Source organism: Neopelma chrysocephalum, unplaced genomic scaffold, assembly GCF_003984885.1.
Source record: "Neopelma chrysocephalum unplaced genomic scaffold, ASM398488v2 Primary Assembly neopelma1_23, whole genome shotgun sequence".
Lineage (NCBI taxonomy): Eukaryota > Metazoa > Chordata > Aves > Passeriformes > Pipridae > Neopelma > Neopelma chrysocephalum.
Window position 1 is genome coordinate 13,417,990 of NW_020897691.1, and position 26,201 is coordinate 13,444,190.

The following is a 26,201-nucleotide window of genomic DNA, read 5'->3' on the forward strand; positions in this document are numbered from 1 at the left end:
TGCCAGAAAAGCCACAAAAATACAATGAAAAATCAGTGGCTGGTTTTGTGCATGTGGAAATACCTAGTCACACCTGTGTAGAAGAGGAGGCAACACAAATGTTGACATCTGGTTCATTGGAGATGCACTGAGAGCTTTATATCTCACTTTTCCACTGGAAGAGTTCCTGACTCTAGCTTTTTGAAAGTATGCTTTTGCTAAAATACAAAGCCTACCTAAATGAAATAAGTCACTGTGGTTTAGCTTTCAGAGGGAGAATCAGAACATTTCAAATTAAGCAGAAATGAGTACCTTCCTGCATAAATCCAGTTGGCATGTGTCTGCATAAATGAACAAATGTCTAGCTAATGCTAAATAATGCATGCATCTTGGATCAAATAGATGCTTAACTTAGCTTCATTTGAGCTCAGAATGAATTGGCCAAGGACCTGTGAATGTTTGATTGGTAACTTTATGTCTATGGATAGGTCATTAATATTTCAGATACTCTTCAAACTTTTGGGGGTTACTGCCTATGTTTCACACTTGGTTTGTTAAGTAATCAAATGATAGAAGTTCCAAGTATTTCTTTCTGTTTTACTTAACTGTTGTTACTTTATCAAAAGTGCTAGCATAGCCAACTGGAAACTGCTTTCTACTTATTGTTATACCTTCAGGATGCCTGTAATTGCATTGTTCTCTTTACCAGCAGGAAAAGTCTGTGAGGAAAAAAACATTTTTCTAGCCTTAACTTTTCTGTGCTCATTCGGATTTCCTGTCTGACTTTGGGCAATGGGCTTATTCTTAAATTAATTCCTACTTAGTTATTCTGGATTTGTTTTTCTTGGATATTTTCTGTATTAAAATCTGCTTCCATGTTAGGAACTGTTAAATCTAAGAATGAAAAGATAAGCATTATGGTATTGGTGCTGCTCCTGTCTATGCTCTTAATTATAGTCTAGAAAGGGTTTTATTAACTTGTTAGTCATCGCATAAGACACGAAGCATGCATGAAACGTGTGCTGCTTAGAGGTGGTCAGCCATGTTGCTGAAATACTAATTTTTACTGAGATGTGATCTGTGAGGAGGTGAGAAAGGAGAATTAAGCCATCTATAGTTGGAAGTGGGAGATCAATACATCCTCGTGCTTAGAGCAAGAGCTACAACTGGTCTGACTGACAAGGGTGTGATTGAAGCAGGAGCTTGATCACTATGTACTATGCTGTTGTGAAGTGGCTCTTTGAAGTAAGGATGTGGTTTCAGAATCTGCATGCTCTATCAAGAGGGGGAATAGCCTTCCCAATAGTCAATCAGCATTACTGAAGGTTTTGAGAGCTCCCTAAGTAAACTTGCAATGAATAAGAATTTTTTAAGGACTCTTGAAGTTTTAAGTGCTTTGCATATTTGAGAGTCCTGAAGATTAATTATTGTTAAAAAAAAGATTGTACTGTACCAAAAATTTGCACTGTACAAGGACAGCTTGTTAAGCTTTAACTGAGACTCTTTTCTTTGAGGTGTGTTTAGGAGGAAGAGGTGGAAATTGTGGGTGGAGATATTTTGTTACAGGAAAGGAAGAGTGTAGTTAATGCCTGAAGTTAAATAAGAGTTCTCAAGTGGACTGTCTGACTTAGATCCATTGCTCGCTAAGGATTTACTCAAAGTGATTTGTGTGTTACGTGAATGATTCAGGTGTATGTCACTGCTCTCCTGGGCTTTTTCTCCAAAAGAATGATGTGTAAACAAAAGCATGCCACAAAGAATGAAATGTTAAATTAGGATGCCAGTGCAGTGTATTTTTAACTTTGACAAAAAAAATGTTTCTTCTGCTTGCATTTCATCTTGTTCTCAGAAGTGCGGTTGTCTTGTGATAAGTCAGGAAAATTGCAACAGATCAGTACTTAAAATAATAAATAACCTGGATAATGAAAAAACAAATTATTCTGTCACTACTGCACAGTAAAGCAGATTGCCTTATTGTGGAAAAAACAATTCATAAACACTTTTTCAGTACAATAAATAAAATATTTCTGTGGGGTTGCCTTTTTAATACTATCATTTTGATGTATACAGCTCATGTTGCTCTTTTCTGAGGAACCAGTGTCTTATTTATTTTAATCAAAGACTCCTATATAAATTTTTAGAACTTCACTGGATCTTTTCCAAACCAATGAATAAAGTCTATTCTTACTGAAGGTTTTTAGATATCCTCAAATACCTAGGAGGACATTCTGACATTGCCGTGGAGGAAAATGTATGTATGTGACAGAAATTAGACTTACACTGCCGAAAGAGCACAGCAATCAGCCTTTTTCTTTGTCCTTAAAAGGCTGTGATGAGTCCAGTGCCTCTTTCTCTGGTATCTTCTTGTTTCACACCCCAAAAAAACACTCTTCTTCCATCATTATTAGCAGTGGCCCATCTACTACTAATGAAACCTTGTAATATCTTGATGCACTGGAAATGTACCGGACATCTGTTTTCAGTCCTGTGTCTTGAGCTGCAAGATGATTACTGTCTGTGGCCTGACCTTCAAGGGTGCGCGACGAGCACAGCCAGTGAAGGTGATGGAGCACAAGTGTATTAGTAATCCATTTTTAATCTCTACCCATAAGGCAGCCTCTGTTTTCCCTTAGCTACCTGTGTTGTTCATCTTGCTGTGTTCTTCTGACTCCGCTATATCCTTATGGAGGTGAAGTGACTGTTATTGCATGTGATAGTTAGGATGAAGTTGCATCAATGTTTTATGCTGTAGTAAAACACTGGCTTTTTTTGTCTTGTCCTATCTGATGATGCTCAATATTTTTTGTTTGTTTGTTTGTTTGTTTGTTTGTTTGCAGCTGCACATTAAGCAAATCGTTTCAGCTACCTGCCTGTCTATGAAACATGCAAGACTTTTTTTCTAAGCTGGAACTGCCCAGAGAAGTGTTCAGGGATTTCAGTTTGTCTATGCTTTTTTTTATAAAGATCAGTTGGTGTTTCAGTTGCGTCAAAAATGCTGGGTGCCACTCAAAACCTAAGGGCAATACATGCACAGATGAGCTCTCACACTGGATCACAGAAATGGACTGGTACAAGTAAATGAGCAGGGCGTTTTTCTAAATGCCAGTATTTTTTTTGCTGAGGTCTGTTTTTCCAAAGGCAGAGAGCCAGGAAAAAACACTGGCACAGCAGCAGTGAATCTGTTTTTCCACCTGGAGGGTGCTGCTAGAGAGCCACAGTAATACAGTATCCATTGCCATGTTTTTTTCAGGAGCTTTCATAGCCTATATTAGGTAGAGCTGAAAACTGTTTGTCCTGCTCATACCTTTCATGTTCTGACACCAGTTTGAGATTCTTTCTGTATAGTCACAGAACCTTCTCATCTCTCCTTGATTTATCTGTAATCTGTTTTGATAAATAGGACCACTAAGAAGAAACATACTCTATTTAGCGCAGCTGTTCACTTGTCATTCAAGGTGTAGAATGGAGCTTGCAGGGATTGCTGAAAATCTTAAGAACCTCTTTATATAACTGACATTTTCCATATGAATTGTGTGCAAGTGCTGTAGAGTTTTATTGTCTTTCATCGTGTGTTCTCAATGGGCAGAGTCCCCTGTGCATCACTGTTTTGGAAAAACTGAACAAGATCATTAGTTTATGATGCACTCCCTATTTTAAAATATACACAAACAGAGAGGTTGTTGCCGCTTTAAAATCCTTCTGAAACTGTCTGTATTTGCAGATGGGGACTGGTGAAAAATCTGTTTTATTTTCTGTTAAAAACATTTTAATGTAGATTCTGTTTTTTTGCTGGTGCAGGCAGACTTTTTAGGGAAGAAAAATATTTATTCCAGTTAACTCCTGAACTATTGAAACCTCAATCCCTTTTTATTACAATCAGTAATCCCCCCTAGAAACATCAGAAAATCATAAATTGGAAAAATTGTGTTTCCATGGCAGCCGCCCACTCCTGTTTTCATGCAGATTCTAGAGATTAAAGGCTAGGCTTCAAAATATATGTACAAAATAGGGGAGAGGATGGGGTTCTGCTTTTCTTATACTTTTTTGTTAGTTTAACCTTTTTGTTTTGTTACATTTTTGGAATGCAAGGGTAAGTATTGGTTTAATGGGCAAAGTAATCTTGCTGTTAGTTACTTAGCTAATAGTTGTTTCTTGGCAGTTACCATACATCTGTGTCTTTGAACCTGGTTTTCAGTGAATTTCCCTCCTGCAGGATGGTTGGTCTGAGAGACTGGGAAACTGCTAGGAATGTTACTAGAAGCAGCTTTCTTTTCTGAATGTCTAGTCTTTCAATATACCAAAGGGTGTCCAAACCAAAAATGATGCTTAAAGATTTGGAGCTTTCTTTTTAGGAAAATTGCTGGAGGTTATGTTTGTGCTGACATGTGTTTCCTGCAGTGTGAATTCAGTCTTACTTTTCAGGAGAGTGTTATACTGGGTCAGGGATTCCCACTCCTACACTGTCAGCTGCTGGAGGTCCTTACATACCACTTACAGATTTATCCAGATTGGTTAGTTGTTGTGGGGAAAAGATTCGGTTTTTTCTTTTAATCACATTTAGAACCTGAATGCTCATCTTGTGAGGTCAGTAACGTGACTGCTTTCCTTGTGTCACTTAAAGTATCATCAGTGATTGTCCACATCATAAGAGCTTGGGGTTTCAATAGTAAGGTACAAGTATAATTCCTCTATATAGCGCTATACCTGATAGGTCTGCAGTGTCTGCAGTCGTTCCCTAGAGTTACTGAGATTACTTTGTTTTAATCAACAGTTTACTGAATTCTACTGACCGTGGTGTAATTTAGATAGAAAGTATTTGAGTGGTGAGGTGGTTGTTGCTTATGGGTTTGGGTTTTTTTAGGTTTGTGTCTTGGTTTTTAGGTGTCTCTTTAGGCACCTTATTCTGGAAGTAGTGCAATGTTGTTCTCACAATCACCCATTTATTACTAAGAAGCTATTTTACATGCTTGGTTGGTCATCTTATAATTAAGTCCCCTGTAATGTGTGACAACACTTTAAAAGCATCCTGTACAAAATCAAAGTTTTCTCGAGAGTCCTTTCTATCTTGTTGCTTAACGATAATGTAACATTATGTCAGCGCTAGTAGTGAAGCTACTGTTTTCTAAAGTGATTGCAACTGCTTTATATTAACTGGATGTGAAACTTTGTAGCCCACTCTACCAAATAAGAGAATATGTGTGCAGTAACTTCTGTGAGCAACCTCTTCTGGTTCTGTGGTGAATGAAGATAAGCCTTAACTCTAGTTTTATAGTCAGAGGTGACATACTGTTACTGACATGTGATTATACTAATGTTACATGGCTGCTGTTTGTTATCCTTATGCCCTGTTTCTCCATAGGATAGATTTTGGGAGCATGTGGGAAGCTGCATAGTTCTGCTGAACTTCTGGACAATGTGGATTGATACTTAAATGTACAGGCGTAGGCTGTAGTGAGAAAGAACATTTTGAACCTCTTCTCAAAGAACTTAATAGCTGCTATTAATACTAATTTATGTATTTTATGGTACAATTTTAATGTTTTAGATGTTTCTTGTTAAATGAATTTGTAAATGGAGAGAAAAAATATTTATGCCAGTGTTGGATGGTATAACGCAATATGCCAATGATATTTTCCAGTCAGTTTCACAATATTGATGTCAGCAATTTTGTTTTTGCAGACAATATTTATAAGCTTTAGAGAGAGTAAACCAAAGCCATAAATCATTAAATAAATGTTTTGATACCTTTATTTTGGGGGTTTTTTGAAGTGAGTTATACATTCTGTCTGCATTGCTAAAAAATTTTTAGTCTAGACGTCCTAATATAGGTAATGGAATAGATTAAAAAAAAAGACGCAGAAGAATTCCTCTCCCTTGAAGCAGCTGGTTTGCAACTTTCATGCTTGAAGAATTTTTAAAATATAAAGTATCTTGATTAATGAAAGAATTGTGCTTATCATTTTATAAATAGTCATTAAAAATGCCTACTGTTGTAGCTGTGTGATTTAGTTGGCTGTAAATTAAAGTTTTCAATACCAACAGAGACTTCAATAGTTGAACCCAATTACTACTTTTATTAGTGTATTTTTCATTGAGTCAGTGAAACAGGTCAGTGAGAATTTAATATTAGCAGTATCAGAAGAGGGAATAGTAAATGAGGTAGTTTAAAAGAAATTGCTGGAACAAATACATCACTTTTTCAGTTAAATATTAGTGCAGTTCATCTAAAATTTTTCTCCCCTTGTTCTACATTTTATACAGTCTGTGTTCGTTCGTCTTGGAATCAACCTCATATGAAGTCTTTATTTTTTCTTTTTATTTTTTCAAGTAACAGTGATTCGTACATTTTCTGTTTTGTGGTTCCATCTTCTTGAGTGATGAATCTGCCTCAGAGGAGATAGGCTAGAAGTGTGTGTAAGCATTCACTACTGTTAAGGGGTCAGCTTCAAGCCAGAGAAGAAGCCCTCCAACTGAACAAAGTGCTTAAACTATAACATTTTGATGCCCTGGAAGAAGAGGGAAGACTGATTGTAAAAATATTTTTATTATCAAATAAATGCAAGGGAGGGGAGGGCATAATTTTTAGATAATTATTGATGATGTCTGACAGTTTTGCTCTGTGCATGTGATTTTCTATCTTGAGTTTTGAAGCAGAGAGACACTGAGCAATACTTCATCCTGACATCAGCACTGTGGTTGGAGTCTGCCATCACACTGGGTAGGGATGCTTTTGGGAGCCTCAGTCCCTGATAATAGAAACAAGGCACCAGGCTTTGGCTAAAAGGTAGACTCCGATTAACCTCCCCCTCTGCTGCCCCACCTCTGCCCTCCTCCCTGCTGCAGGAGTGACTCAGAATCCTCTAAACTGGGAGTGAAAGTTATTACTGAATAATTGTAACCTAAATTGTATTTGAGAATCAGGATTTTCTGAGTTTATTAGGCTTTTTCTAGAGCTAGGTGCTTAGTGAAGATTGTGAAAATTTAAAAACTTTCTAGGCTTGAGTCATTAAAACAGGCAGTGCTTGGCTTTCTTGTATAGATCTGTTGTTTCATATTTAGCAGCACTTTTAACATATGTAGAAATCTACATATTTTGCTAATTAAATACACAGAGAAGGGAGATGTATATTTGTCATAAGGATTAGAGAATTCTATTTCAAAAATTTAAAATTTAAGTCTGTTATGCTTTTGACAGAGAGTTGAGCTCCAAAACTGCTAATGATTTCAAGGTTGAGACAACAAATGCAGCTGACAGAAGCACTGTTTGGATACTTGTCAAAAGTACTTGGAGCTAATCTACTCATGTGAAGTTGACAGAAAATACTATTTCAGTTTTGCTTTTTTTCTTTCACATTGCAAAGCCTGATGATGCTCTTTTGGGCTGTTGGAATGAGAAGAAAGCTGAAGGAGGCTACTCTGAGTGCTGTATAGGTAGCTAGAGGGGAAATTGCAAAAACATGCAGGACTTGGTTTTATTTTTTTTCCTCAAAGTCTTATTTGAATGGCACAAACTGAATGTGTTGAAACTCTGCATTTTTGTTTTTAAACATAAGACTATTTACAAACTGTAACAAAGTTCTGGAATCAATAAAAAGTAAGGAAAGAGGGAGAAAAACAAAAAACTAAGAATAGTTGTCCATAGGAGGGTTTTTATCACTATACACCTCTGCTCTTGGAATAATTAATATGCTTATAAAAATATTTCATATGTGAGCTTAAACTGGTGTTTGGGCCCAGGTTGGTTTGATTAAACAACATGATTTTTATTCTAATGGAATTCTAGATGTGAGAATACATTATCAGTTTCTTTGTGTATTTTGGCACATTTTCCCATGGTTGAATTTCTGGTGTTTCTCAAAGGTTTGACAACTGTCTGTTAGCACCCCTTAATCGACACTTAAGAAACTTCAAGTGTAGCTTCTCCCCTAGGCAAATATGTGAAAACTTTTCTTCCCCTTTGGCCAACAGGCATCATCTCTTTGCCCTCCTTTGTGTGTGAGGGACTTGCCTGCATCGACAAACAGCTTCTGTTTCTGGCACTGCTCTCGTGAATCAAGTTGAAAGATGGAAATGTTGGATTTGGCACGTGAGGCCTTTGGGGTATTCTAGAAGCTGTACAGAGTCCTACCACAGGCTTATACAGTAGTTAATGTGAAGCATGAATAGTGTCTGCATGTTCTGCTTCTGTGGCTGTTCCCAGAGTCACAGAGCAGCCATGCTACCGTCACGCCAACTCTATGCAGCAGGCTTTTTCCCTGGGGAAAATATAGGAGGTGTAGGAAACTGAAAATCTGACAGACTTCTAGTGGTAAGACAAATCTGTTAACCTTCATACTGCTGAGGTTTTAAAAAGTTGAAAGGTCCTGAATCCAGGCTGGAGAGGGAATAGCATCTTCCTGTATTTTCCTTTGCTGAAGAGTGTTTTAAAAGTCTGTCTTTATTAGTTCTCCATTCTCTGTGAGTTCCTGAAAATCAAACTATTTCTATTTTTCCTTGCATACATAATAGATGATCATGTCTTTCCAGCAGGGCATCATGTGGTTCATGATGAGGGAAAGGTCTCGGCTACTTAAAACAAACATGTGCACCCAGCCTGCCAAAAACACCAAAACCCAAGCCCACCACAACTGTGCTGTGATACCTCCTGCATTGCTGCTGTGCCACAGAATATGTGAAATATTTCACTTGGGGATTGCCTGATTTGCCGTTTGTTTTTTTTTTTCTTAAATGCCATTGCCTTGTACAGACATGGCACAGGTGTCAAGTTTTGTTTTTTCATATTCCTGTAAGTTCTGATGGCAGCTCGAATGAGCTGAAGGAGGTGACTTAACCAGAGGGAAAGAGATGTTGCCCTTAGGGTATTCCTTTCTCATATCTTTCCCATAAACACCTGGAGAATTGCCTGGAGAAGAGTATTTCCTATTTTAAACACTACTTATTTTTTGCAGTGGTGGTTTTACAGTCATCTTGCTCTACTGAGCAGATGTTGGATATACTAGCACATGATCCAGAGACAGGAAATTTTGGAGAAGTGACCAAAAGCAGAAAATCAGTATAATCTGTTGTCACAGTAACTGTGTTATATAAGCTTTACAAAGACACTGTCAGTTTAAATAGTTTTGAAAAAGGGGAAGACTTAGCAGAAAAGTGGAGAGCAAAAAGGGGGCATAGAATTAGAAGGAGGTGAGGAGGACAGTTTGTTGACTGTTGAGTAATTATTCAGTTGTCTGTCTAGACCATTTGCTTCTGAAAAGAGACTGCAGTGACTAAGGAAAAGGAGTAATTAACTTTGGCAGGATTTCTTCTTCTGAAAGGATTACCAGTAGCAGTCCTCTGTCATGTATGCATGCATGTATACACAACCAAACCCAAAAACCAGAACAGGAACACTGAAGGTTGTCTCAAATTGCAACTGGTCTTTAGCGTTTTGCTGCTTTAGCATTCAGATGGGCTCTGGTGACTGCTTCCTCCTGGACAGGGGAATATTCCTCCCCTCACGGAATTGTCATACAGGAGGTGCTTCTCTGAGATTTCTTGCAGTGATCTCACTTTTCTGGTTATTTATAAGTCATAGGTGATGCCATGTAGTACAACTCATTTTTGTGATCACAATTCAATGGCAAGGATGCTGATGTACCCTTGCACTAAGGAGGCTGGTGTCCAGGAAACTTCCCTTGTGTGAGACGTGGGCATGCTCACAAAGTGCGTCCTATCTTTATATATTGAATGAATATTCATAATGCTGCATACTGTAAAGTTGCTCTTGGGAGTCTGGAGTTTGAACTGCAATTACTAAAAATCTTTCTCAAGACCTCTGCATTAATATGATTGATACTATTTAAAAGTGAAGTAGTTTATGATACCAAACATATTTGTCTTGTCCCATTGATTTTTTTTTTTTTTTAAGAAATGTAGAGGAAATTTTAATCACAAAAAGTGAGCAAAAGCTGACCTGAGTTTAACTACTCCTAACAACAATTCATCACCCAAATTAATGGTAGTATCATCCTAGTTTGAAGCAGGAATCTAATGACCTGTTAATGCTGACAGTTCATCAGCAAAGCCAAACCAGTCTGTTGCCAGAAGCAAAGAAAGAGGAATGTGTCCTTCTTTCGTTGAAGAGGTAGATGGTTACTGTTGAGTGTGCAGGGAAATAGGTAGTGCTAAGAGGATATTTGAGGGCTCTTGCTCAATTAAATAATAAGCCATTTAATATGCAGCAGATGTTTTGTGTCTTGAGTGAGGCCGGAGGCGTTGCATGTTTAGGATGCATAAGAAGAATACTTTTCTTTTGGTCTTTATCCCTCCTCCGTTTTCTGTATTTTCTGTCATAAAAAACAGAAGTTATACCAGTTGTTACCCATAAAGAAAACCTCATTTGTGGGGTTTTACAGAACTGAGTAGTAAAACTTGTCCGAAGCTATGCTGTTACACACTATGCAGCGCACGAGTTACACAATCTGAAACTAATGAGAGTTAGCATTGAGGACATAAATTTCCTTTGCTTCTTTAAAGGAGATACAGCTTTGATGAAGACTGTGGAAGAAATGTAACTTCTATTCTGCAGACAGCTCTACAAAACAGTTTCATCTGAAATGGGAGGAACCTTATTTTGATGGTGTATTGCCTTGTCTTGAAGGTTGCTTTTTAGAGGGTATGATGTCTTCAAAAGCTTTTGAAATAGACTCACTTCAATGCTTTACTTGGCATTGTAGAGTGATGTCTTTCCTGTGGGGTTGTTCAGGGGTTTTTTTGGCAGACAATTTAAAATGGCATTGCATCTTTGCTGATTTCTTATTGTCAGTCCGTAGTGTCTGGACACCAGTTTTTGTACATGTTAGAAATAAAGTTTGTCCCTAAGTTTCATATAAATAGTTGTCCTGTTTCTGACAGTAGCAGGGTTTGGGGGGACAGGCAAAAGAAAAATGTAGCAAGTAGAGAGGGTTAATTCTCTTCATTCTTTGTGTTGATCAGAAATGTATGAGAATGCCTGTGATGATACTAGTGGTTTACAGAATCCTGACAGACTGTGTCTTCAAGAATTTGAACGGATTCTTCATGAAAATCTGTGATGTGTTTTTCCCAGAGTTGCACAGATAGTGGAGTTTATTCTAATTCCATATATTTTAGAGGATGGAGAATTTTCTTAATGATCACTGATAATTCATTTTGTCAAAAGTGTGTAGAAATGGGACCAGTAGGTCAAAGAAGGGGATTTCTTGTAGGCCCCTTTTGGGTACTGGAAGGCTTCTATAAGGTCTCCCTGGAGCCCTCTCTTCCCCAGGCTGAACAAACCCAAATCTCTCAGCCTCTCTTCATAGGAGTAGTCTTCTTCAGGAAAATCCAAGCCAGAAGTTGCAAGCTCATTTTGCTTTTGGTCCTGGAAACCTAGTCATGGCTTTCCTCAGAGTACTTTAAAAAAAATATATAAAAAAAATATATAAAAAAGGTCAAGTCTTGGAAGGTTGTTGGCATCAGACAGCTGTCATGTTTCCATAGTCAAGTTTGGTAGGATTAATTTTCCTTCACCAAAAGCACATTCTAGTTTTTTGAAGTAAAACTGAATGTGTTTTTACTGGCAGTTTGGCATTTGAAAATTGCTTCCACTGCTAGCAGGGTGATTACTGCTGTTGTGTAAAAGTAAATACTTTTTTTCCATCACCCGGAGAGTGGAAAGCTGCAACAGCTTCCCTCTTTCTTCCTCTGTTAAACTCCACACTCTGATTCAGGCATTTTTGCATTCTCTGGGGTACAATCTCTATGAATTCCTGTAATAAATCCTGTTGAGGTATGTTAAACAGATATTTTTTTCCTAAAAGCTGTGTTAAAAACATAACTTTTTCCCTGTGCATAAAACAAACCTGTTTTAATCTACTGCTTTTGTTTAGTTTTATTCAAGCCATCAAATTTAATGATTCATGCCCTTTTTTAGCTGTCATAATACAATGAATTTAAACCAAAATATGCTCACTTAGATTAAAAATTTTCTGGATAAGCAAAATAAGTATATACTAGGAGATTTTCTTCTATATTGTTTGTATGATACTTTTGTAGTACTCATTGTATATGAAATGTGAAGTAAGGATTGAATACAAAAAAATAACTTTCTTGGAGAATGGAAAAAGACTCAACAAAGCTAGTATAGGGGATATGCACTAAGTGTGTAGCAAACCCATCACAACAGATTTCCACTGACCAGAACGGCTATGATTCTGAGGATTTCAGTAGTTCATTCATTAGAGAATTTGTGTTAACACATTGAGATCTGTCTCTTCACATTACATTTGAGTAAAGAAAATAATCATATCTTTTTAAAAAATCTTTTTGAAGGTAATGCTTTTGGCATCAGCTCAAGGATACATGGTGTGGGGTTTTTTTCCCCTCAACATAGTTCCAAATCATATTTTAAAAAATTATAAATAAATAAATAGATTTTAAAAAGAAAAAAGAAAAGCCTTCAGGCATTCCGTGTTTTTCAGTGCCTAAGAGTATGCTCTGTTGAGCTTCCAAAATTCTCAGGGCAATGAAGTCTTGGTTATCATTGACCTAGAAACACAAAGTCTCATTTCAGTGGCCTAGGAAATATGAAATCAAGTTACATAAGATTTTTGGTGCTGGAAGACATATTAATGAACATCATTATGCGTCATTTTTTGTAACCTTTGCTCAATTAAGTAGTGTCTCCCTTCATCCCTAGTTTGATTTAGATCCTGTAGCATCTCTAGGGAATGCAGGACTTGCAGCAGTTCTTTCTTTGGAAAAGACTAAAGAAGTTCTTTCTTGGCAAATTGTTAACTGTGTGAAAAAAACCCATTAGTTTAATTTTTAAGAAGAAGTGTATCCCTGTACTCTTTATTCAAGAATAGCCTTTTAATGTCTTTTTTGATGCAATGTGTGTGACAGTTAAGTTTACTTCTGCCTTTGTGGTGTAGTATTGGGTTCTTTTCTAGTGCACAACAGAGGCCTTTCAAAGTCTCTGCAAGGCTATTGTAAGTGAGAATTTTCCAAACTGGCTTCAAATCATCTTTTTCTGATTTACAATGCTGTTAGCTGGAAATGCAGAAAATAACCTTACTGGTTTTGAACTACTATAACAAGTTTAGAAGGAAGTCAGTTTCCCTTTCTTAATTAAAGTGTGTCACAGAAATATACAGATGCAGTTTGAGATTGTCAGTTTATTGGTTTTTAGAATGTTAGCAACAGCTTCATGTTTCATGTCCATAAGTCTGAAGAGCAGATGATATAGCATGCTTTCCTTCCTCTGTCTTATTGGCTGTACTACTGCAACGCACTTTGTTGAGAGACAGTTATAGATACTTATTTTATGTAATGAATGTCTATTAATGCATATACGGAGGTGGGTGATATTTTTGGTAAGTACCCATGAGCACATGCACTCATCCAGAGACCAGAGTGGGAAGGGAAATTATCAGGGGACAAATAAGTCTTAGTGAAGAAGTACACCTATTTCTGGCCTGAAGGATCTATTTTGATAAATCAAAGGAAAAATCTTAAGTAGGCTAACATTATTTGCCTCTAGTAAAAGATCACCAGCATACATAGTCTAATTCTCTTTTACCCACATCTGTGCTTTTTTATTCCTGTCCGTTTAGTTTCATTTCGTTGTGCCTTCAGGCAAAAAAGAGGAATTTGCTATAGATTTGACTTCCAGGTCTACACTCACGTTGAACCCTTGTAGTTGCCATCCTGTTTGCACACTCTGTATTGGCACTACAGCAATAGAGACAGCAAGTGTTAAATGGTAAACTGAGAGACAATTTAGCAGCTTTTGACACTTACTTCTCTTTGGTCCTTTTTGAGATGGCTGTGTAGATTCTTCTATTAAAAAAAAATCTGAAATACTCAATATATTTATTATGGAAGCAAACAGCTTCCTCTTCTCCCCCACCTCCCCCAATATTTGCCTTTCTTTCCCTATTCTGGTCATTGTTTGTCTCTGATTTATCAGAACATGTAGAATTTGGTCTCATCTTTGAAGTCCTATGTGCTGCATGTGTCTTTGTATCTCCAGGTGTTAATGGTTGTATATTTTTCTCCATTATTTCTCTTACCAAATAGATTAAGTATGGAATAGTAAAAGGTAAATGCATGGTGACCTGCACCATCTCAAATGAAATGTTACCCTTTATTTGAATATTTTCTATATCAGCTGGGGTAGATACATCATAAAACTGCCTTTTATGCAGAGATGTGTCCAGAGACCAGAGCACTTTTGAAGTTTTATGTGTACATGTTATATTAAAAAGTGTCTGATGTGAAGGAGCAGCTTTTAAACATGCTATGCTTATTTTCTTTCTAGTTCATTCTATAGTGATGCAGACAGCTGGCAGAGACTTAGTCACAACCTTTATCTCTGTGTGATCTTTATAAACAATTCCTCATTTCATTCTTTGAGTTTTCTCAATCATCCTACTTATTCTCCCCATCCTATTATATGCCACGGGTTTTTTTTTTTTTTTCATTTTAGTGTATAAAAGTAACAGAAGTTTTTCAAGCACTGGGTGCAGAATAAAGATGAATAAGTAATTAAATGCTGCAGGAGCTGCTGATTGGCACATAAAGCTACAGTGTGCTAAACTGATATGAGTTACAATAACGTGCATCTTTACTTCCTTAAAAGAGTACATAATGAGACTTGATTTAAATATGTTCTGATTTTAAGAAACATCCCATGTGTTTTCTTTGAAATTAGCTTTGCCTTCATCTATTGGAACTATTAAGCTGATCTGCTCCCTGAATTATTCTGTACGTCTATACAATTCAAAAGAGAAAAAGAGGCTGTAAATTAGCAGTCTGCTTACTATGCCCAAGGAAATAACTTTAAGGTGCAGCTGAAGGAAATAGGTGCTTGCAGGATACACTAAACAGTGTAAAGAATCACAAATAGCAGAGGTTTTGTAGCTTCCTGGTTTTTAAAGAGTGGAAAAGACTTCGGCTACAAAGCATTCCCAACAGCAATTTTGTAATGCTTGGTTTAGGCAAATTCCTATAAAAATCTTAGCTTGTGAGAAGAGTTGGGTTTTATATTAGAAATCATAAACATCTCTAATGAAGAGAGGGCAAATGGGTTCAATTATCTTGGAATATATGTTATAATGTTACTAAAAGAGGAACAAATCAAAATGGAGAGTAAAAAATTAGCTAACAGTTGTAAATCATGGAGCCAAATCTTTTGTTCTCTTCCCTGAGAGAAGGAGTTTTTTAGTGGGGTCCTGGGTAACTCTGCTGCAGTTGACTAACTTGAAGAATGGCCCTTAGACCTGCAAAATGGATGCTGCAATGCCGATCATCGTTGTTACTTTGTGTGATGCTGTGTAAGACACTTCAGAAGTGTCGTTTTGTGAGCCTTTGTCCATCTACCAGTGGAAGAATTCTTCAGGTTTCAAAGGAGGATTTTTAAAATTATTCTTGATTAGTATTGCTTAAGATCAGCTCTGGAGACAGTTTGTGCTGACATCAGCACACCAGATTTTAGGTTTCCAGGGGTTTTTTTCCCCTTCTGTAAGAATCAAAACTGTCTAAATGGTTTCTCCAGGACTCTTTAAAAATTCATGTCTTGGTTTATGTAGGAAATAAGACTGAATTTTCCAATGCAGAAAAACTGTGTTGTATAGACGTCAGATTTATTCGTCTGTCAACTGTCAGTAATGTGAGAGGTGTGAAGTTTTTATTTTAATCCATTACTTAAGTATACAGTAATTTTACAATTTAAAATTGTTGTATGAAATAAAGTGGGATGAATTATGGCCAAAGTTGCATACAGACTCTTTTTGTATGACCAATATGGCTTTAAAATATTATTGTACTTTATAAATAATAAAAAGCATAATGTAGGGAAAATAAGTGTTATTTCTCTGCTCAGTGTTCACTTTTTCATTTTGTCTTCACATCTGCATACCCAACAGGACTCAAAAAATATTTGCATCCGTGTGTTTACCTTATTAGTGGACTGTTTCAGTGTTAAATTTGGAGATGCCTCTGAGTCTTTTGTCATACTTTCACTTATTTAATCTATACCAGAACTCTAGTACCAATTTTCTCCTAATTTTCTTCCTGAAAAGTGTAACTAGCTGCAGGGGAGGAATTCTCCCTGTACCAAAACCTGTGCTACACTCAAAGGTGTACAAATGGTTAAAGTTTTTTAGTTCTTAATGTCAAAGGGAGAATGAAGTAATATCCTTCTCTACTGAAAGACATCCATTCTGAGTAGCCACTGGGAAGGTGTCTTTTTGCAAAACTAAATAAAACACCAAAATACATGGTTGCACTTCTTATTATGTAAAAACCTTTAACACAATAATCTAATTCAGTATAGCAGGTTTTATGTTCTTTGCTGGGCTTCTTATGACTTACTTTACTCTGTAGTGTTTTGTAGATGTGATTTTTTCCAATGAAATCTGTACTTTGTCCATTCGAGACAGATGATATTTGAGCTTGAAATTAGATTTATGAGTGGGTTGCCTTTTTTTGTTCTGTTGCACAGAGGAAGGAATAAGAACATTATTGATATGTTTGGTTATTCTTCCATTGTGTACTCTCATTGCTGTTCTTGTTTACTGGCAGAAAAAGAGAGACAGGGAAATACATTAAGTATTGCTAAGAAACAAGGAATAAAGTTAGGCAAGTTTGAGTAGTTGTTCAAAAATCATTTCTGCATTTGTGGCATAAGAAAAAATGTATAAACCATAATATAAGAAGTCTGTGGTGTGGTCAAGGTACTCTTCTTTACTACCAAATGATTTCAGCATTACCAGCTCAGTGCATGGTTTCTTTCATGCTAAGAGAGTTCTTTCAAGAATATTAATAAGGTTTGCCGTGGATGGCTTACAGCTGATGAGCTATACGGGCCAAAGTCTTAAAATCTTCATGTTGTCAACCTCAATTTAAACAGCTTCAGTGGCAAGGATGATGGAGAATTAAATCCAAGGTCTCTTAGATCAGACTTGATTGAAGTTTTGTTGAGGGTGATCAGGACAAATTGATGAAACCTATGTGAAGGTGAACAGGAGAGACAGCAAAGGAGATGCATCTCTAGATTGTTTCTAACTGCACAAAATTTCTTAGTAGGCTCCAAATCTGACCTAGTCTCCTTTTTCTTGTATGCTTTGGAAATATTTGGAAAATTGCATGGAGGGGAGAAAAGTAAATCTAGAAAGATATCCTACCTCACAGTGAAGTAATTGCCCCTCTGTTTCTGACAGAAATTCAAAGTTAAGATTGTGTTTTACTGATGCATGCACACAAGTTCACTCACTGTCTTCCTTCTTCTGAAACAAATTCCTGCATAGAGAATATTTTAATGATTTTTAAAATATGGATGACTTTGAAGCATCTTATTCTGTGGTATGTAATGTGAAATTAAAATATTGATACATTCTGTGATGATCTGAAGGGATTCTTCAGGAATGTTGTTTTTACAATACTTCAGTTTCTGTATTTTTTGTTTTAAATATGTAGGACTTGGTTTTTAAACAGCAATTTTTATTTCTTACTACATGTAGTCTATACTGAATCCTACAAGAATATTATCGCTATGCAAAAGCATTTGGAGATAAGTGTTCTGAAGAGTTTTTTGTGTAAATACAGCAGTTAATGGTTACTAAAGGTTGGACTGTATAACACAATTCCTAAATGTAATGGAAGTTAGTGTGTTTTCAGTGATTAGTTTTTGTTGAGGTTATTTATTTATTTTATTTGGACCAGAAGAAGCAAAGTATTTGGGAAGAAGAGGAAGATGAAGGAATAAAGTGGGGGAGAAATGGGGGGAAATATATCTTGCCTTCTGCTAAGTTAAAGTCAAGAGGCAGGTGTTTTTTATGATTATAACATCAAGAGACTTAATAATGAAAAGGATAAGATAGCAGTTGTGAGACTTTTATGGCAGCTGTTTTTCACAATTTTCTGTAGTAGAAACACTCATTTTCTTAAATAATGTTGTCAACATTCACTAAATGCGTTTCTCTAGCTGGAATGGGGCCTGAGCAAACTGTGTCAGCAAAATAAGCTTGGATTTTGTAATTAGAGCGAAAAATATATTGGAAAAATTAAACATAACATTTTAATAATGTTTAAAGTATCTTCCTTTGTGTTTCTACGGGTAGAAAGTAATACAAATAGAACTGGAAAAGCAGATTCCTTCTAAGTGGTACAGATTTATACTTAAAATATTGAATGGAAGAAAATGCTTTATAAGAAACAGTACAGCTGTTTTTTTAAGAAAGGGTTTGTTACACTTAAACCTTTAAAAAAAGTCATAAATGCTGTAGAGCAAAATATCCTGAAATTCATTTCCATCAGCATAAAAAAAATCTTAAAGAAAAATTGATAATTTTCTTTCTGTATATAAGTCAATTGTTTCTACATAATAAGGATCAAAATATTTTTAACTAATTTGAAGGGTGTTTTATCAGAATGTATTATCATAATAAAATTTTTGGTTACATATCTTCTAAATTTAAAAAAAATAAATAGGAGACAGAAGCAAGAGGTTTCATTTTCTAAGGAATGCATAGTATTTTTGAAAATTTTTTTAGTATTTTATAAAATTATTTTCTGAAATTTTAGTTGATGCAATTTGCTATTATTCCAGATATCAAAAAAGTAAAGTCTGTTGTAGTAATCTACTATACATTTGCTATTCTGTTAAAAGCAATAAACCCATTAAATTTACTCTTTTTTTAGAAGTTTAATGTAGTATTTTCAGTTTCTGTTGTTATTTTTTGAAAACCTACCATCATCACCTTTCTTGTGTTCATTTCTTCAAGTCAGTTTTATAAAAATTGCCCTTCCAACCTTAATTTCTTGCCATTTTTGTTTTGTGAAATTTGCATTTTATCTTACAGTCTGAATAACACATTGGTTATTTATTACTCACTCACTAGACAGGTCTGGTCAGAGAGGTGAAAACAGAATTGTTCACGCCGTCGTTACAAATGCATTCTTCTTTCCCTTACCAAAAGGCACTGAGGCGTGAACTGAAGGATAAAGAGCAAGCCATTCTCAATGCTGTGGACCAGGCACGAGTTTTCCTTGCTGACCAACCAATTGAGGGGCCTGAGGAACCAAGAAGGAGCTTACATTCAAAAACAGGTCAGAAAATACTTCTAGGAATGGTCAAAAGGAGAGAAAAAGGACTTGCATGTACATGGTTTATATCCCAAATATTTGGTTAGACTTGAGAATTTTCCAAATCACATCCTGCTTGCTTTTATTTCAGTGATTAATCTCAAAGTGTTACTACTCTGCTTCGTAAGTACTTACATTTTAATGGAAGAAATAGAAACATCTCTATTGCCTTTACCTTACCTTTTGATTCAAAACACTAGTGATCAGTTCTGGTCTTTTTTTCTTAACACGATAATGTGCAGACCTTAAATATAGTCAGAATAGTAGTTCAAAGGTGCACACTCAAATGTACATATGTCTTTATTCAAAGTGTTACTCCACAAATAGAAGTAAGTGTATTTGGTGGTGTATCTCATTCAAACTGAAAGAAATCATCTTTAGAAAGGCAGTCTTTACGGAATCTTAAGGCTTTGAACATTAAATGAATTATTGCTAAGAAATTGAACCACAGCTATCCTAGAAACTCTATCTGCATGGCATTTGTTGAGATATTGGTCTATATATCAGAGACCAAAAAGAAGGGAATAATGTTTCTTCACCTCCCCACAAAACAGAAAATTATCTGTGTGAATAAGTCCTACAATTATGTTTCTGATATGAACTACAGCATTATGAAGTCTTACTTTTAGTTACATAAGAACTGTTCTTGGAAAATATAGTAATCTGCTTTTGTAGAACTATCAGTTGATATAAGATGTGAATAATTTACTGTTCTGTATCATTTACAAAATTACAGTATAGCTGCTTTTATTGAGAGTTACTTTTTCTTTCCATACATCTTCTTATACATCTCCATGGCAAACTTCTTAAATTTGTTCATTGGAAACATAATTTGTGTTATTTCTGTGCAAATTTTTAAGTGGTTTCATATTCTCTAATTTAACTTTGTGATAAAAATTGAATGGCTGGTGATTAAAGCCAACGAACCATTTATCCCTGTGATTAGTTCTGGTACCTTAGCTGCTGTAATGTATCTTACTACTTCCTTTTTAAGCTCCTGACTCCTGAAAACATTGTTTGTCTTTATTCTCAAACCCATTTGATATATGGCATATCTAATGTTTTAATTGGTCTAAATCAAAAGCAACCTTGCAGTTGAAAAATAAGGTTTGGTTGCTGTATATTTGCTCATACTTATGCACAGAAGTTTGAAATAGCAGATTCTCTCCTCAAAAGCATAGAACCTCTCAGCACAAATGATACCAATATATAAAATGTTACCAACGTAAAATGTTCATTTTCTAGCAGGAGTTGATATCAATGATCTAGTCAGCATTGACTGAAGGTGAAAGAGCAAACTTCAGATGATAAGGTGCACCATAAATTCTTGTTATCCAGTCTATTATGATGGATCATGATTATTATTATTTTATGCTATACCAATGGCAGTGATAACAGTATAGCAGGGAATTCAATGACCATGGTTAACTGCATAGCAGTAACAGCTTGGGTCTGCAAGGGATGTGTACATGTCTCTGCTGTAGTCATCATATTTGAAAACCACTGGGAAGTCTCATAGATGTGCACTGAACTTATTTTCCTCTTCCTTCTTCACACTCAGTAGTCCACAGACTTTATTTTTTGAGCATGTGGTTATTCTTGGTTACCAGCCAAACTCCCACCCATCCACCTCTCATGTCTTCCACCTCAGTAGGGTGGAGGCAGGAGATAGGAAGAACAGGAGTAAGAAATCTCATGGGTCATGATGGGGATCAGATGGGTCACAGATGCAGAGCCATTACAAACTACTGTTGTGGGCCAAATAAATGTGCTTGGGGGAAAAAAAATATTGCTATTTCAAATAAATAATTAAATACTAATTTGTTTGGTAGTGGGAAACAAAAAGACAAACATTCAAATCACAGCTTTCCTCCCCCCTTTCACACACTCGACTCCCTCATTCCTGTCTTTTACCCTGTATGTTGTGACTGCAGGTCATATTCAGAGGCAAAAAATGGTGTGGGAGGGTGGGAAGGTGATAAGTCCATGGTTAGCCCAGAAGTTTTTCTCTGCTGCTTTTTTCTTCTCACATCTTTCCTCTTTGTGGGATCTCCATGTGGAATGTCTGCCCTGCCATGGAGTTGCTCCTCCTCCTTTGACCTTGGTGTTCCCTCTGCAGTTTCTCCTGTTTGTTCCCTCCTCCTCTTTCTCTGGTGTTTTCTGCTGTTTCTTAAATACACTTTCCCTGAGGTGCCACCAGCATGGCTGAGGGCCTCAGCTGTATATGATTAGACCAGAGACATGCACAAATCACTTGCAGACCATGCCCTCAGCTGTGCTCTGTGGTGGGTAGACTGGAGTCTGTTGTCCCTGGCACATGGCAGCTGCAACCTCTTCTCCCAGAGACCCCTGTGAAGCCCCCACTGCCAGCAGTAGGCACTCACACCCCACACAGAATGGGACTACACTATCTGTAAATTAATAGACTTTCAGGCCAAAAAGTGTCTTTGAATAATTTTCTCTGATCTCATATAAATAATAAGCTGTTCATTTTCACCCAGGACTGAGTCTAGTAAATTTTTTCTGACAGCTAATACCACCAATCTCCAGAAAGCTGCATCTCTGAACTAGAAGACAGCCAGACACACAATTTTTCTTCTGATTAACCCTTTATAGTGAAGAATGTGGATGTGAGCTTATGTTTATTTTTAAAATGTTGGGTTTTTTTAATTTTATTTTCTGCCTGCCTGTCGATCACTGGTCTGCAGTTGATTAAAGTTAGCTTGTTAACTTCAGTGAAGTCCACTTCATGTTGATAAAGGGGAAGGAGTGTGGTTTTGGATTGTAAGTATGTCTTTAAAAAATATTGATTAACAGTACAGAGCACTGTACAGTCTTGATTTGAACATTTCTCTGCCTTGTTCTATAATACAAGTAGCAAATCTGTTTTATTAAATCGAAGTTGTATTAATTGGAAAATCACAGGTTCTTGAGGTTAGTTCTTGCCTTGTATAAGAGCAGGAGTTTTTAGGGGGGAGGGTTAGCTAATCTGAAGAGGATAAAGGTTGTAAATTTTTCTATTTTCTTCAACCTCTCCATCCACTTCTCTTCTCTCCCCCCTCCCCCCCCAATTTTCTTTTTCGCCATAGATGTTTTCATGCCAGGGAGGGCATTGTCGCAAGGGCAAGGAATGAGAGAGATTTAGGAGAAAAATGATAAGAATCAGTTTTGAACTTGACAAAGACCTATTTTAGGGACCTGTGTATACATGCATTCATTAAGAGAATATTTGTTATAGGATGCCTTATGATAACCTATTACTGTCTATAATGGTCTTGTTAATGTCAAATATATCCCAAGAATGTAAAATCGTGTTATGAGTAAGCCTTGTTTTCTTCTCTCCCATCTTTGCCTTATGCTTACTGTGTTGGCCTGCTACTGTACCATGTAGTAACTGGCACAGTCAGACAGAGTTCTTCATCTTCCAGGAAACTTCCTTCTAAGTTAGTTATGTCTATCATCTGTCTTTTCTTCTGTTTGTGTTTTGCCATGTTTCCATAGAGAGGCCCCATCACAAAAAAGAGCAAGCTTCACCCTCTTCTTGTCTTTGAGCTGCTTCAGCATCTGAGAGGAGCTGATTGATAAGCCAGCAGGCCAGCTGCTGAATTTTGTAGACGGACAGGTTAAAGAAATTTAAAATGCTCATGTTTTTAGCTTTTTTTGTGACTTATCCATGGCACAGGAGAAAACTTAGATCTGAAAATATTAATTGTCATTCTCTATGGCATAGTTACAGCTGGCTTCCTAAATCCATGTACTGTAAGATTACAGTCCATAGAAAACAAAAAGGAAAGCAGAAATAATATTTTTTGTCCCCAGGGTTCTACAAACTGATGATATGGCTTTGCTGAAATTCTTGTCCACTCAAGCAGTGAGGGAGTGGAGATAATTTTTTTAGAAGATAACATAAATTAATATCCTAGCAGATTACCACAGGCTACTACACTGATTCTCAGTGCAACAGTGAATGTTTCTGGGAGACTGTAATATTGTCAAAGTACTTCAGTAGCTTCCAGTTTTCTCGGGACAATTAGATTCCTAGCTCTGAAAGCTGTTGTTTGGTAGCAAAGATTGTTGAGATGAACACAGCATTTAAAAATAACTATTTACCATCTGTTATCTCCTATTAATGGAAAGTACAGAAAACCCCATTAGTCACAACTGTGTTAATAAAAGAAATATACTAATAAGTATCAGTGAATTGCATGTATATACTTTATTTAGAGTTGTGAACTGTGGGCGGAGAGCTCAGGAACACATGCAAATGACCAATATGATCAGGCAAAATGTCCAATTTATTATTTAAATAAGTCAACTTTTATACAGTTTAGTTTGTTTTGGGCACATGCTTACAACAAGGTGATTGGATAGCTCAGTCTGTACACGCGTCTCATGTCTCCAGTTGATTGGACCTGATGTTCTGTCCACGCGACCTGAAGTCATACTTGGCATGTAGAGGCCTTCATAATTAGGGGCTTTCTGAAATCTGCAGGTGTACCTTTATCTGTACTTTCTCAAGGCTTCCTTGCTATAAACATACTATGTTCTCAAACCTTATAATTAGACACACAGCTAACAAGTATAAACATTACATATCTTCACACAGTCTATAAGTATAAACGTTACAGCTTACAACTTCTAAAGTTATGTCAAGCAAGGCCTACAGAAATGCAGTAGGAATTGTTCACACAATTTGAATCCTGCAACAGTGAACACTACATATTTGCCTCTTTCAGACATAAATAAAAGCTAAACTTTTTTTGCTTCCCACCACTGAGCACATTCAGGTAAATTCTCTGCCATAATTTTTCCTTTTTGCAGGGAAGATCTCACTAAAATAGGCAATTTACTGTTTTCTAATGTATGTACCAGGCAGCATTTCTATTCCCACCCACTTGTGTCTGTTGTCTAGCTATCACACACTACTGCAATATTTTTTTTTTTGCCTCTGCTATGCAGCTGGGCTGAGTTTGAAGTCTTAAATGTGAAAATTAGAAGTGCTTGGGAGAATGAAAAGGGTATGGCACACTGAATATTGGTGGAATCATGCCCAGAAACTGCTTACACTATTTTGAGCATTACTGCTTCTGTTTTAGTTGGAGCTCACTCAGTTGTCACTTTTAAGAGTTTCTTCCTAAGATTAGAGAGAAGTGCAGTTACCCGTGAGAGAATCTCAAAGTAATTGTCTCACTCCTTTTCAGATAGATCTCTTAGTCACTCTACAAGTTTAGTCCACCGGGGTAAAGCCTTGAAATTCTTCCTGTAGAGTTGTCATGGTTGTCTGCTTGGATTCGTATTAGTACAGTTCAAGAAAACTGTTTCCACTTTCTGAGTGGTGTGGAGTAAAAACTTTTGAGGACTTTAAAGCCTGAATTTTTTATGGCACCAGGCTGGCTTGATAGTTGTTAATTTTATTACTGATTGGTTGGGATTTTTTGCTTTTTTCCTGTTTGCTTTTTATTTTCATGAGAACCTCAGGATATAAACAGTTATATTCATTCCTGACCTGTGTGCTCTCTTGTGTCACAGTTTTATCTGAAATATGGGACGCTTTCTAGGTGGAAGCACATTCTGAAAGTTTAACTGTTGCCTTGTTTACAAGACCTGAGAAACTGGTGAAACTGTCTGCAAGAGAATTTTCAGTTATACTATGAGTAATGCTCATAGGTGGCTCTCAGAGGTTAAGATGGCTCTCAAACCTTAAGACCTTGTGTGAAAGAAAATGCCTTCCTTACACCCTAGACCAAACATAGCTTAAAACATTTTAAATGAGCTTCAAGAAAGCAAATTGGAAATTGCAGAATAACAAACTAAAAGTCATGTCTATAGAGGAAAAAACAGGCTGAAAAGAGTTACTTGAAAGGTCAGAAAAGTTCAGAACATGGATGTTTTAAAGTCCTGTGTGTGTTTATTATAGGGTGCCATTGAGTCAGGGAGCCCTATCTTTTGTGCTGCCTGACTTGTCTATTTTCTGGTTTTGTGTTGTTTTGGAATAAATTAGGTGCCTCTGTTTTGTTTTGAAATGCTGTTATGGGATTTATGTCTCCTGCAGTCTTGCTGAGGAACTACCTGCCATATGTGCAGTGCCAGAAAAACAAATATTTATTGATCTTTGGAATAAATAAAAGGCTTGTTAAAATCCACAGTCACAGTGCTTTGAAAAGAAGAGTGGGATTAATTCTTTGCTTGCCTAGAGTAATTGATACTCCATTAATACTTTCCCTTTAACTTCAATTGGAAGAAGGCACAGCTTGGAGATGCTGTAACAGTACTGTTGTATTTGCGTTTTTCTGGTATTGTGGCAGGAGCGGACTAAAACTGAATTCATACCTGGTTTATGTTCCTGGAGCAACATAAACTTTGGGCATCCACTGTGCAAAAGTGTTGTGAACTTCCTTTGGATCACACCATTTATTTAAAAATAAATTTTTACACTGTATGTGTGATTTGTTTATGTTGACAAATTACCCTGATTGTGCTGGATAAATGCAAGGTTCTCAGGATTGCTGTGATCTTTGTTAGTTTTCTGGAGATAGAAACTAGGGGACAACTTAATTATCTCTTTTAACTGGAAGCTACTTCCTCTGTTTTGTCCGTCTCTGTCTTCCCCACCAGCTCAGTGGGAAATATCAACTATCGTTATTAAAGAATATGTATGTATGCTGGCATTGTTCTCAGTTGTCTTTATCTGAAGCCCATACTCTTGAGCCCTTTTCAGAATTATTCATCATACATGAGGTTAACAGTTTCCTTTGCTCTGCTTTTGCAATTCTGTCTTCTGTAGACCAAAGGTAATTTATCTCTTATCTTGCAGAGACTTTCCTCATTCACTCTTTGTTTAATTACATTTCTCTAGTTTGAAGAACTTTCAGTTCTGATAGAAGAATACCTAAATGGGCAAAAATGAAAGTGACTGTGCTCTTTCCTTGTTTTAACTAAGTATGCAATAGATATTTGAATAGGAGGAAAAGGCAACATAGTGAGTTGTGCTTAGAGTGTGATTGTTGCATTTCTGCATTAACCAGTTGGTGTTTATTCTTTAAACTTCCTATTGCCATCCCATCAGAACTAAGTTT

General features: G+C 36.5%; 1 protein-coding gene across 8 annotated transcripts in view; it reads left to right on the forward strand.

Moving 5' to 3' along the window:
* Window positions 1–26,201, forward strand: part of UTRN (utrophin) — a 380,224-nt gene that overhangs the window by 259,158 nt on the left and 94,865 nt on the right. For all 8 annotated transcript variants that reach the window (XM_027687304.1, XM_027687284.1, XM_027687314.1 and 5 more), the window contains one exon: window positions 18,960–19,089. In XM_027687304.1, the coding sequence (XP_027543105.1) occupies window positions 18,960–19,089 (130 nt within the window). The remainder of the gene's footprint in view (window positions 1–18,959; window positions 19,090–26,201) is intronic.